Source organism: Zychaea mexicana (genome assembly GCF_025766255.1).
Source record: "Zychaea mexicana strain RSA 1403 chromosome Unknown BDB00scaffold_22, whole genome shotgun sequence".
In the NCBI taxonomy this organism is placed as follows: Eukaryota; Fungi; Mucoromycota; class Mucoromycetes; order Mucorales; family Lichtheimiaceae; genus Zychaea; species Zychaea mexicana.
Genome location: NW_026516685.1, coordinates 175,264 through 188,868, shown reverse-complemented (window position 1 = coordinate 188,868; position 13,605 = coordinate 175,264). Strand labels below are relative to the sequence as shown.

Sequence of the window (13,605 nt, the reverse complement as noted above, 5' to 3'; positions counted from 1 at the left end):
ACGACAAATATTAGGCTCACTTTGGGACCTTGGAGAACGCTAGACTTACAGGCGGTACGATTGGAAAGATTACAAATATCCGCAGTTTAGCAAGTGGTCAAGGTGAACATGTTGAACAGCGCATCATGTTTATCACTATGGCTCCGTAAATCTAAGCTCACCGTGGCAGTGGATATACCAAGAACAACAACTTTCGAGCACAACATAATCATTAAATACAAGCAAACAGTTATACCGTTATCATTCCGCGATAGATTCATGCGACAAAAAGAACAACTATAAAAAGTTTTTATTACAAACAAAAGAAAGAAAATAAAGAAGGGAAAAATAATAAAAAGTCTACTCTTCATTTTCGTCCATATCTTCATCGCTGTCCTCATCGCTGCTTTCACCCTCAGCAACATTTAGATCCATATCTAATTCTTGATCGCATCCGTTGTAACTATCCGACATCAAGTAAACCTTGAGCGTATGCTTGCCAGCCTTGGGTGCAATGAAGTCCAGCTTGACCGTCAACTTGTGTGCAAGGGTAACACGCTTGATGGCCAGCAAGGTCTTTGTTGCGGTGTCGCCAATGACGATCCACCAGCCTTCATCCTTCTTTTGTGGGAAGTAGGGTGCAATTACAGGGCCAAGTTCTTGTTCGTCCTCGTCGTCATGCTCGCGTTCCAATTGGAACTTGACGTTTACGACACCGCCAGCGGCAACCGAGTCTGGATCAGCGATATCGAAACCGACTTCAACATTAGGATATCGGTTGACAAAGTTGGCTACTTCGCGCAGCTTGCGGCCATCCATGCGCAACACGTCGTTTCGTACATCGTCCTCCATTTCCATGATATCGAACACGGACTCGACCTCGTTCTCCTCACATCGCTTGATCACATCGCTTGTAAAGTAGGGCACCTGCTTCAGTGGCGAATCACGATCCCACATGGCCTGTACACACATTTGCGCCAGTTCCATAGACGCCAGGGCTGGGGATAACCAACCATTTGAAGAGATGACATCAACGCACGCTTGGATAAGCGGAATCAACCGGCTCAAAATGAGCGACTGGTCAGATTGGAGATCTGGGGGCAGCTGCAGGCGAGAAAAGTGTGCCTGAAGCAGGATATTTGTCTTGATTCTTGGTGTGTTGAATTTGGGTTGTGCCAGTTTGGATGGAAGTCGTCCATAGATGCGTTGTAAAATGCCGTCTTCATGGTGTCGGATCGGAATGTTGTCAAACTCGGTAGCCGAGGCAACGATTTCCAACAAGCCCTTGATCTTGGTTGTGTTCTTCAAGCTGACGCTAAACATGTCGACGGTGGTATAGTTGATGTTGTAGTAAGCAGCGATCATACCGAGGTTGAGCGGGCTGACGTCCATCTCATCTTCGATCGTGATACACTTGGTCTCTTGCAAGTCGTTGAGTGTATTTTCGACAAGTTCTGACAAATGATCTGACAGGTGACGGTGAGTTGTGCCAGACAAACCATAGTAGTTGGGGTTGTGTGCCATGCGACGGTACATCAGCGTCCATGTAAGAATATCGACTGCTTCTTGCTTGTTTTCAATGGTCTTGGTCACAATTTCGGCATTAAATTGATCATGCAGTGCTTGATCCAAATGCGATTCAATCGGAACAGCCTCGAACAAAAACTTCTTGTAGTATTCCTTCTTGTTGGCTTGGCACATCAAGACACACTTGCCAGTGTCGTCATCGCGCGGTCGACATGCCCGTCCCATCATTTGCAATACATCCTTCATGGAGTAGTCGACATATCGATGCTCCTTGCCTTCAAAGTGTTGTGTGCCCATCACCACCACCATATGCGAGTTCATTGGAATGCCCCAGCAGGTATCGCGCGATGCAACAATCACCTGAATAGCGCCCGACTCGTACAACTGCTCCACAACTCGCTTGTCTTGCTTGGTCAATGCTTCGTGATAGTAGCCAATTCCGTGTCGAAGAGCTTCCACCAAGTTCTTGTCTTGAACACGCTCCAACAATGGCTCAATTTCCTCTTCCTTGCACTTCAAAAAGCGTGTTGCTTGGTCATCACCGACACAGTATGTAATGATATCGAACGCTGTCAACCGACACTGCTTGCGCGACGGCACAAACACGATGGCAGGCTTTTCAGCCGAATGCGTGGTGATTGCCAAGTAAGTTGGCTTAGCCATAGCCATCATCAGCGATGCAAAGTGTGGGATATTGTAGCTCTGGATGTGAATCTCGAGCGGCACCGGTCGTACGGACGGATGGAAGTTGAATACAGAGTGTGATGTTGCTCCTAACCACTCGCCCAAGTCGCGAGCGTTGGCTACCGAGGTGCTGAGAGCCACAACGCGGATCGGTCGCTGTGTCTGCGAGGCGATATATCGCATACGCGAAACAATCGCTTCGTATGTTGGACCCACTTCTTCATCGCCAATAACATGCATCTCGTCAGCAACGAACAGGCTGACGTTCTGTACGTTCTTGCGTTGCTTCCATCGTCGGGAAATCACATCCCACTGTGTTGGTGTGCAGCAGATCACATCACCACGTTCCAGCAATTTGAGATCCGCGCTCGTTTCGCCAGTCAATGCAACAACTTCCTTGCCGCCACCCACGTTGCCAAACTTCTTTTGCCATTGTGCCACGCGTTCGTTGACAATCTCTTGGTATGGCGCCACATATACACATCGCGATCCTTCTTCTTCCTTGCTCCACAGACGCATCAGTGCAAACTCGGCACATACTGTCTTGCCACTGCCTGTAGGTGCGCCAATGAACACATTGTCGTCCGTAGTGTACAGTGTGTTGAAAACTTGCGTCTGGATGGGATTGAACTGTGAAATCCATCCGTTGTACACCGACTCGTATTCAATGTTACGCAGCGCTGATACTGGCAAAGGCTGTAAATCGTGCAACTCGGTGTGAGGAGGGTACTTCTCTGGAAGAATCAGATGCTTGAACGACACCGGCAGTTTGTTGATCGAATGCAGCCATCGATCGGACACAACAGTTACAAAGTAGTTGGGTGGCAATGGCTCGAACAACGGCACCGTGAACGTCACCAGATGCTCCTCTTCCGCATAGCGTTGCTTGAGCACAAAGTAGTCGTGATACAAGATATGTTCGCCGTCAACATCCTCGACCAAGATCCAAAACGCCTCAGCCATGCCGTGCACCTTTTCGTCCCACTGGAAATCGGGAGTGATAGTCAATTCCACCTTCAGTAACGAGCGCGTCACTGGCTGCACACGCGCCTGCAAATCCAACTTGGGGAACTGATGGATGAACTTGTGCAGCGTCTTGCCAGCCTTGGGGTTTGATACCAACTCGCCCAATTCTTGTGGATCCAGATCAAAGTATCTTTCCCATGGGAACTCCTTGCGCTCCAGACGGCGGATCAAATCAGCCGGAATCTGCTTGAACTGACGCAACGGCGACATTGACAACCACGCACGCTTTTCCACCATCTTACACAGATCGAGTGCCTTTCTTGTCAATTGAGCCCAACCACGCTTGAGACAGATTTCAAAGATCGACCGCAGAATACGTCCAGCACTTTGAGTGACATAGACCATATCAGACACCAGTGCAAAGCCATCCAACTTGAGTTGTGAGATGTATGCTTGCAACAGCACGTTGATTTTGGCTGTGGGCTCCTCCAAGCTTTCCTTGACCGGGATAGGCACACGCTCCAACAGCTTCGCCAATTCCATCTTTTCCTCTTCGCGCACAGGAATATATTTAAATTCATCCGACAGAGCAAATACACGGAACAGCTCAATGTGGCTCATCATGGGTCGCAAATGCTGGTTGTATGTCGACATGGAATGGTGTGTGACATAGTAGTGCGATGCAATACGGCCGAGTTCGGTCACCTGGAAACGGCCAGACTTCTTGTCGTATTTAATCAGGTTGCATTTGTCAAGGATAGATGCTGCCGAATGCACCAAGTCAACACGCTTCTGCTCCAAGTACGGATCGTTGTCAATGTCATCGTGTGATACGCTGTAGAGCGACGGATTTCGCAGCATGCGCACGTACAAGTACGTGTAGCCAAGCCATTGCACTGCCTCGTCTCGGTTGCGGATGGTTCCCAGCACAATTTCTGCGTTGAGGTTGTCGGCCAACTTGCCAATAAACTGTGATTCAATCGGCAATTGGGTGTTCAGCAATGACAGATAATACTGCAGTTCTGTGTGCGCTGTGATGATGATACCCTCACCATATGTATCGAACTGTGGACGACCAGCACGACCCAACATCTGTAGCACGTCTTGTGGCGACAACTCCACCCAGCGGCCCTTTTCTGGCGAATAGATTTGCGTACCCTTGATGATGACGGCGTGTGCTGGCAAGTTGACGCCCCAAGCCAGCGTTGCTGTCGAGCAAAGCACCTTGATGTGGCCATCAGCAAACAATTCTTCCACGAGCGTACGGTCGGCACGCGTCATACCAGCATGATGGATGGCGAAACCGTAGGGAAGAAGCTCTTGAAGATTGGCATCCTTGACTTCGGCTGCTTCTGATTGCAAAATTTCTCTGCTTGCCGAATCGTCCTTGAGGAACCGGGTGATCGTATCGTTCTCCAATGCCATGTCGCGCAACGACTTTGCTGTCTTTGCCGTTTCCTTGCGCGAGTGCACAAACACCAAGACCTGGTTCTCTTCCCGATTCTCAATCTGCTCAACTACCTTTTGGTAGCAAACCTCGTTCATGACCTGGAAGCGCTTGATGGCCTTCTTTTCCGTGACGCCAATAAATTGCTGGCGAAGCGGGCATGGACGGAAAGTGCTATCAAAGTAGTGCAGACCCTTCTTTGGATCAACACGCAAGAATGCAGCAACATCCACATAATTCGGCAGTGTAGCTGACAAACCCACCAGGCGAACGAGCTCTTGAGTCTGTTCCATGTTTCGGATGGTACGCGACACGATGCTTTCCAGCACAGGACCTCTTTCGTCGTGGAGCAAGTGAATTTCATCAATGATGATCAAGCGGACAAGGCTGGTGTAGCTGCGGTCGGTAGCCTTGCGCGTAATGATATCCCACTTTTCTGGCGTCGTCACAATGATTTGGGTCTCGGCAATTTGTTGCTTGGTGAGTTGTCGATCACCCGTCAATTCTGCCACGTTGATGCCATAGGGCTCCAAGCGGCTTGAGAAATTGCCCACCATTTCTTGCACCAAAGCTTTCATGGGCGCAATGTACACAATCTTGAATGAGTCGACGTCAATATGTCCAGTTTCGGGGTCGCGGAAGTTGTCCATGGCGCGCAGAATCGTCAACATGGCTACGTTGGTCTTGCCTGCACCGGTGGGAGCACACAAAAGGAGGTTTTCATCGCTCTCAAATGCAGATGGATATACTCTGCTCTGGACACGGTTGAGGCTTGTTGCGCCTGGAAATGCAGTTTGTGCCCATTTCGGCAATTGGTTGATGGGCTTGAGCTTTTCGTTTGAAGCAAATGCTTGTGGTTTTGGTGCTGGCACATGGATCTCTTCGTAGCCCTTCTTAGAACGCTTGAACGAACCATCGGGGAGCTTCACCTTCTTGTTAGACATCAAGTGAGAGCCCTGCTCAAAAGCAATATCATCGAGATCCAGCATTTGCCGTGGTGCAACAGTGGTACCTGGCGCCAGTGTGGTGGTGGTGGGCACCTGGCCGCGGCTGCGACCTTGTTGTGGTTCGTTCTCGTCAATCTCCATTGCACTCTCGACGACACCCTTTCGCTCCAATGCTTCGCCTCGTCGTTCACGATCACCGCTTAGATCACGCAGAATCCAATCAAGGTTCTTTTGCTGCATCTCGGCCTCCAGTGCTGTCTTTTCGTCGCCGGTGACTCTGGCAAGTCGTGTACACCAGTAAATGAGCTCGCGGTTCTTGACAAGGATACGCACCAGATCAAACTTGTCATAGTCAAACAAACCCATGAGCTCGTTTTCGCAGTCGCGCATGTTCACCGATTCTGATCCCAAAATGTCAAACGCCTGGACGGTCTTCTCCTGTGCTGTGTGAGGATCAGGGTATTGAGTGGCAATTTGTCGTTGCAGCCAGAACGCATCAATGTCGTGAGGCTTTACACCATCCGACTTTTCTCCTGCTGTGCCTCGCTTCTTTTTGCGCCCGCTTTCACCACCAGGAAGTACAGTTTTGAATCCTGTCTCTTCGTCTTCCGATGGCCCCTCTTCGTCGTCAACATATCGCTTTGCACCGGTGCCGAACGATGCTGCTTCTGTTGCGGCTTGTTCTTGTTGTGCGTGTGCTGCTGCGGCTTGTGCTTCTTCTTCGTCCTCGTCCTCTTTCACCTCAAACTGGTCATCCTCTTCTTCTTCGTCCTCATCCTCATCAAACACGACAGCGACACCAACTTCATCGTCAATGGCGCCAATACGTTCGCCATTCTCGTCGACGTCCATGTCATCGCCCTCGCTGTTGTAATCCGTAATCTTTTTTGACAGATTAACCAGTTGTGCAAATTTGTCGGATTCCACGCTGCCAATGACAGACTCGATCTCTCGTTTCTTGTCAAAATCTTTCAGCGTGTCGGTCTTGAGCGTTTCGAGAACATCATCAGCGGCACTTCGGATAATGTCTCGTGCCTGGTCACCCAGGTGATTGTAGACAAAAGACAGAATGTGTTCGTATGCTTCACGCGTTTCTTTGGTGCGAGGACGATAATTGAGACCTTCCCAATCATCGGTAGCCGACAAAACGGATGAGTAGCCGTACGCTTTGCTGATGGCGCTTTCTTCTTTTTTCCGTCGTCGCTTTTCGGTTAATTCCTCAGATCGTTCGGCTGCCTTCTTTTTCTTTTCTTCAATGTCTTTGGGCGCCTCCCTTTCAGCCCTGGAGCCAAAGCCTTTGGGATCGATCTTGCCCCACAAGGTTTCGGGCTCGCCGGTTGGCTCTTGATCCCGACGTGGCAACCCACTGCGATCGGCTTGCAGCACGAGGCTGGAATTGGCTGCATATTGGTACTGGTTGGCCTTTGCAATGTTTTCAGCCATGATGTGTGTTCTTTATTCTACCGTATTCCGTCGTCGTCTTATTGCTTATGTTATTGTCAGTTGTTGGTGTTATTTTATTCGGCAGACGGTTTTCTTGATTCGACGGGTTAAAAAGGGTTGTTATAGAAAATGAAAAGAACACAAGGGAGAATGTAGAAAACCGTGGCGAAGCAAAAGCAGCATGCGTGGCCCGCCTCCATGATCATTTTAGACCCGCTCAGATTCGTTGGCCGTCGGAGCACAGTGGCTTATCAACAACCGATTGGATAATAGCTGTCAACTTCCTCTGCTTAAGTGATTGGTAAGTTACCTAGCAGTATAGTCTTTGAGCACGCTGTTATTACATCATCGCATAAGACATTAGCCAATGTAACTTATAACATCGAAGATATTTGTATGTTTGATATTAGAATATTAGATTCATATATGATAAACCATGTACTATTCAAGGCCACAACGGTACTGCCACTATCGACACCTCATTTTATCACCCAATTCGATATTCGACTAATAAAAGCTTCATTGAAGGATAATAGCATCGCTCACTTGGCGTAGTAAATAGTATCATACACCCTGGTGGAGCGCATTCAGATCACAGCTCTAATACTACGACCTCAACTGCTACTGAACCAATCAGCAAAGAACATCCTAGTAAGGTGAATCAACAAATAAGCTACAGCTATATCTAGTTATTCATTCAGTTAAACTGACTGATCCGTGACAAGCAATCCTGATGAGCGATATCGTTAGATAAAACACCATTTCCATCCCAAATTGGTTCGTTGCACAAAAGGGACAGAGACGAATGAAGTCCGCTCTACACATACACTCTCGTTTTTTTCTGGTTTCCAACTAAGTTTCATTTCGTGTTTCTCGAAAATAAAATGGCGAATGCTTCGGTAGCTCAAGTACTTGAGGCGCTTTCAGCTTTATACTCTGCTTCCGATCCCCAAGCTAAAAATGAAGCAAGCAGATGGCTAAACACTTTCCAGAAACAGGTATAAATTTACCCCTTCTTAAAAATTAGTTAGGAGAATGTCTGTAAAGCACATGTACCAAGTTAACTGTTTCGATAAAATATGTACCTGCATACAACAGCAAGAAGCATGGGGCACTGTCGATTATCTTCTCAAAGCTGACGATTCGAATACAGAAACACGGTTATTTGCAGCCCAAACGTTTCGACAAAAGGTACCATTCTGTTCAGGGACCCTCAGTCGAGCGATCAATCTATGAAAATGTTTTAAAAGATTCTAGAAGGAATTGACGTATCGATATATCTCTAGATAACCTATGATTTACGTGATCTCGAACCCGCAGCACGATTAGCTCTACGCGATTCGTTGGTCGAACGATTGACGGTTTTCGCTACGGGACCTAAACCAGTCATGTTGCAGTTGTGTTTGGCTTTGGCAGATCTGGCCATTCAGTTGTCGGAATGGAAGACAGCTGTGAAGGATATGGTTGCAAAGTTTGGTGGATCGCCCGACACGGCCGTGTGTCTACTCGAATTTCTTACTGTACTTCCTGAAGAGCTGAATACAAATACCAGATTACCACTAACAGTAAGATCTTTCACACGTGATTGTATACGGGAACATCAAATTTGGGGAAAAGAAAACTCGATCTGACACGAATGGTTACTTAAGGATCACGAATACAAAGAACAAGGCGTTTCTCTGCTTGAGAGTAATTCTGGTGAAGTGTTGAAATTGCTGATCATGTATATGCAATCGAGCGGTAAGAAAACTGTAACATTTCCACGATAATCACTGCGCAGAAAGAATTTTAACGTTTCGCATGATCAACTAGCGGGCAATATCGATCTGCAAGAGCGCGTATTTAAATGTCTTTCTAGCTGGCTTCGTGCAGGCGATGTTGACATTGCTATTCTGGGAAACAGCCCACTGATGAGCATGGCATTCGAAGCACTTGATAACGAGCAACTATTCGACGTTGCTGTGGATTTGGGTGTCGAGATCATTTTCGAAACCCGCGATTTCAATGCTACGACATCCAACTTGGTCCGCAACATTTATCAATATATGGTGCCTCTTTTGGACAAGATTCGTGAAGCCAAGGAAGAGGAGGACAGTGACAAAGTGCGTGGCTACTGTCGATTGTTTGTTAGTGCAGGCGAAGCCTATGTCCCGCTTATCATTCAGCACCCTGACGATCTCAACGCTATACTGGAGGGTATCATGCTATGCACAGCTTACAACGATTTGGAGATTGTACCCATCACCTTTAAGTTCTGGGACGAGTTGACGTATGCCTTGATGAATCCACGCAATGACCAAGCTATTTCGACGCTTAGTCGATACTACGATGCATTGGTGGATATAATTATTCAACATTTACACTATCCCGACGATGTAGCCAGCTGGTCTGCGAAAGAGCGTGATGATTTCAAGGATTTCCGACACGATATGGGAGATACACTTAAGGATTGCTGCAAAGTTCTCAAGCCGGCACCATGTTTGACCAAACCACTGCTACAATTACAGAAGCTCTTGACGACTCCAAACACAAAATGGCAGCAGATCGAAGCACCTATTTTCTCTCTCAGAGCCATGGGTGCACAAGTACCGGATGACGAAGAGCAAGTCATGCCACAAATTCAGGATCTACTCTCTAGGCTCCCTGATCATCCCAAGATACGCTACGCCGCAACACTCGTCATTTCTCGTTACACATTCTGGACTCGCACACATCCACAGTATATCACTTATCAGCTTAATTTCATCTCGGCTGGTTTCCAAAATGAAGAGGTCGCTGCAGCAAGTGCATTGGCACTCAAACATTTATGCAAAGACTGCAATGAGGTAAGAAGTTTATTTCTTGACTTGACTTTGCTGATGCTCCAAAATGTCAATGCCCTGATTTTGATCCAAGTTAACCGTTTTCTTCTTTCCATGTTTAGCTACTGATCGACTATCTCTCCGAATTACACCCTTTCTATACCAGTATTATCCGCACGCTCCCCTTTATTGACGCACTGGAAGTGACCGAAGCAATAGCCCATGTGCTTGCCGTGGTTCCTGTATCCAACCTGCAGAATGCGCTACAACAATTCTGTTTACCGCTTGCACAAGATTTACACAGCATAGCTATCAAAGAAGGAAACGTACAATCGCGAGATGACCACCAAAAAGCATGTGGTGAGTATTTAAACTGGATAACAAGAATTGCAAAAAGACGAGTTATAAGACAGGGGGAAAGGTACAAGAAGAAACACAGTGCTAATTGGATTACGTTTTCCTCTAGATCTACTCGAGCTGATAGCAGCATTCATCTCCATTATCCATCCTGACGTACCACTCGGACAGCCCAACCCATGTGTCAATTTTGTCAACGAGTTATGGCCGATATTTGATCTCTGCTTAAAGAACCTTGGCACGGATTCTGAAGTGTGCGAACAGCTCGGCAAGTGTTTCAAGAGCTGCGTACAATCCTACAGGCTGGCGTTCGTGCCATTGTTACCACAGCTGATGGATCGCCTGGTCACCGGGTTTCAACTGAGCGGCTTCAGTGTATATCTCTTTGTCTCTTATCGGATTATTCGCGAATATGCCGAAGGAGGCGAAGATAATGCAGCAGTATGCTTTAGCCTTGTGGAGCGTCTGAGTCAAATCATGCTCACCAAAGCCAATAATACAAAGTTCGACGACATGCCAGATGGTAATGATATAAAGTGTAATATCGGAGAAAAAAAAATGCATTTCCTATTAACGTCTTCTTTTGTGGCAATGTAGTGGTGGAGGAATACTTTGGATTGCTGACCGCACTGTTGGAAGCAGCCCCTACACATCTTTTACACAGCACATTATTCCCTACCGTATTCCAACTTGGCTTTGCAGGATTATCCATGGGTGAAGTGCGTGCACTGAGCTCTGTGATTGTCTTTTATCGACGTCTCTTGGGCATTGCGCTATCTGTGGACGAGCTGGTACCTGCAGACGCAACACGAACCGCGGCATCCATCGGTCAAAATGGCGCACAGATCATTGAACAATTCAGAAATAGCGGAAGCGCATTCGTACGACTTATCTTCACCGGTTTGATCTATCATTACACTTGGGATGTCATTTCGGATATCGCGTCCATCATCAAGTCACTGGCACAGATCTTACCCTTAGAAACAAGTGAATGGGTGGTTGCTGTCGTGAGTGAAATACCAGAGACCAATTTGGCAGCTCGAAACAAAAATGAATTCTTAACTAGCTACATGGGGTAAGTTTACTTTTGCAGATAGAAAGAGAGAGAGAGAGAGAGAGCGAGAGAGAGAGAGAGAGGGAACATGCTCATTAATTGATATATACCGCTCCCCTACTTTGGCTATGATTAGTGCTATCAACGAAAAGCAATGGGCCAAGGCTCGACGAGTTTTATCGGATTTCATCACTTCGTATAGACGGAAAAATGCGATTGACCGAACCACTGAATAAAATTTAAAATAATCGTTGCATGTTGGACTTGATCTCCATCATCGTCATCTCAACTAATAATGTTCTCGTTTTGCTACTGTCGTAACCAATCATTCTGGAGTATGTTATCACTGTATGGTTCTATGTGTTTTCGTCATCATGACAGACGACGATTATATGCACAGGACAAGTTTGGCCCTTGGTATTGATGATAGTGTTGCGACTAGCACATCTGTATACTGTACTGTAGATATGGATGAGTGTGAACAAAATAGTGTTGCAGTCCTCCCAATATTTTTAAACGTACTGGTCAAGAAATTATACATGTTGCTATTCTTGCTGTAGAAAACCTCTGTTTGTGGTCGAATCAAACTGTAAGGGCATCACAATAAGACAATCCTCAAAGCTCTTATCTATCTTATGATAGATTTTTACCGTCTCGAGCGGACGAATTAATGGAGCAATGTCAACGAGTGTGCGGTTCTACCTCGCAAACAGTGGTCCAGGTAGTACGTTTTGTAGGCTGAGCTTTACTGGACAGATTATCCAGTACACCAAAGATGCTGAGCGCACAATGTAATATGCTCGTGCATCAGATATGTTTTCATTCACAAAGAGCTATTGACCATGACTTGTTTAGCGTGTGTGCTTCAAATGCATCACACCAAAAGAGTTAAACATTCGGATGGCATAGTTTTTAGCTGTTACTACGCACTTCCAAAGTGGGGAACGGTGTTTGAAAATCAGTCCATCATCCGAAGCCAACAAACGGCACTGACGCGTCCCTCCCACCAACCCAGTTACGCACCTTTATTTCTTTTTTGCTTTAACACCAAATATCATGTCCGGATCATACGATCGTGCATTGACCGTTTTCTCTCCCGATGGTCACTTGTTTCAAGTGGAATATGCTTCAGAAGCTGTACGAAAAGGCACTTGCGCCGTAAGTCATTAGAGATATCTTTTTGTCATTCGTTTCCCCTTTTTTTTTACGAAAATGGGCGTCATGAAAAAAGAAAAGAATCTGAACCGTCATTATTGAAATGAATAGGTTGGCGTACGAGGCAAAGATGTGGTCGTGCTCGGTGTCGAAAAGAAATCAGTATTGAAACTGCAAGACCCAAGAACTGTACGCAAGATTTGCATGCTTGACGAACACATTGCTTTGGCATTTGCAGGTATAAATCCAGGACAAACCCGAAATATCACCTTGCTACGACTCTCCTTTCAAATCACAAAGGGGAAAAAGAAGAGAGAGAGGGGAAGCAAAACTAAAAGAAATTGGTTTGTTGTATTAAAAAGGTTTGACGGCCGATGCGCGTGTATTGGTGAACAAGGCCAGAATCGAATGTCAAAGTCACCGTTTGACCGTGGAGGATCCACCAACTGTTGAATATATCACCCGTCACATTGCTCAAGTGCAACAGGTAATAAAAGAAAGAAAGAAAACAAATAGAGTCAAGATCTAACACATTTGGATAAAATGGACAGAAATATACCCAAAGTGGTGGTGTACGTCCCTTTGGTATCTCAACACTCGTCGTTGGCTTTGACCGAAACGAACCTAGATTGTACATGACGGAACCCTCGGGCATCTACACGGCTTGGAAGGCCAACTCGATAGGCCGAAGCTCAAAGACGGTCCGTGAGTTCTTGGAAAAGAATTACAAGGAGGAGATGGATCAAAAGGAAACCATCAAGCTGGCTGTCAAGTCCTTGTTGGAAGTCGTGCAAACGGGTGCAAAGAATATTGAAATCTCAATCATGATGTCAGACAGCACCGTCAAGGTAAAACAAGAAGGGACTGGCTAGTTTACATTAGGATGGCCACGCACTAACTGGGAATCGACACACATGTAGAGCTTGGAAACAGAAGAGGTGGAGGCTGTTGTGGCCGAGATTGAAAAGGAAAAGGAAGAGGAGGCCGAGCGAAAGAAGAAACCATCGGCTGCAGCATCAGGAAGCAGCTAAATTATAACCACTATCATAATAAAAGCGGTCCTTGAAATAATTGAAAACACAGAAAACACACTTGAAAAATAAAAACAGACGGATCTTATGAAAAATGGAGATATGCACAGTACTGTTATTAATAATTTTTTTTTAAAAGAACAGATGGTATTATAAAGAAAGATAAAGACAAACTACATAGGTAAGAAACCCGAACGAATATATATATAAAAAC

General features: G+C 46.3%; 3 protein-coding genes across 3 annotated transcripts; 2 read left to right on the top strand and 1 right to left on the bottom strand.

Moving 5' to 3' along the window:
* Positions 1-339: 339 nt before the first annotated feature.
* On the bottom strand, positions 340-6,993 carry BDB00DRAFT_760462 (Sec63 Brl domain-containing protein; the record flags this gene model as incomplete). Its single annotated transcript, XM_053119211.1, has 2 exons — positions 340-6,099; positions 6,184-6,993. 2 exons carry the CDS (start codon positions 6,991-6,993, stop codon positions 340-342), a joined length of 6,570 nt encoding a protein of 2,189 aa, XP_052981448.1.
* Positions 6,994-7,877: 884 nt separating this feature from the next.
* BDB00DRAFT_870637 (armadillo-type protein) lies at positions 7,878-11,441 on the top strand (the record flags this gene model as incomplete). Its single annotated transcript, XM_053126730.1, has 9 exons — positions 7,878-7,991; positions 8,092-8,184; positions 8,280-8,558; positions 8,643-8,733; positions 8,806-9,818; positions 9,917-10,154; positions 10,261-10,674; positions 10,749-11,226; positions 11,342-11,441. The coding sequence occupies 9 exons, from the start codon at positions 7,878-7,880 to the stop codon at positions 11,439-11,441; spliced, it is 2,820 nt and encodes a 939-aa protein (XP_052981447.1).
* A 774-nt stretch (positions 11,442-12,215) lies between these two features.
* Positions 12,216-13,518, top strand: BDB00DRAFT_256028 (proteasome subunit alpha type-7). The gene is made up of 4 exons (XM_053116676.1): positions 12,216-12,342; positions 12,472-12,598; positions 12,723-12,847; positions 12,912-13,518. The coding sequence occupies exons 1-4, from the start codon at positions 12,262-12,264 to the stop codon at positions 13,230-13,232; spliced, it is 654 nt and encodes a 217-aa protein (XP_052981446.1). The 5' UTR covers positions 12,216-12,261; the 3' UTR covers positions 13,233-13,518.
* Positions 13,519-13,605: the final 87 nt, after the last annotated feature.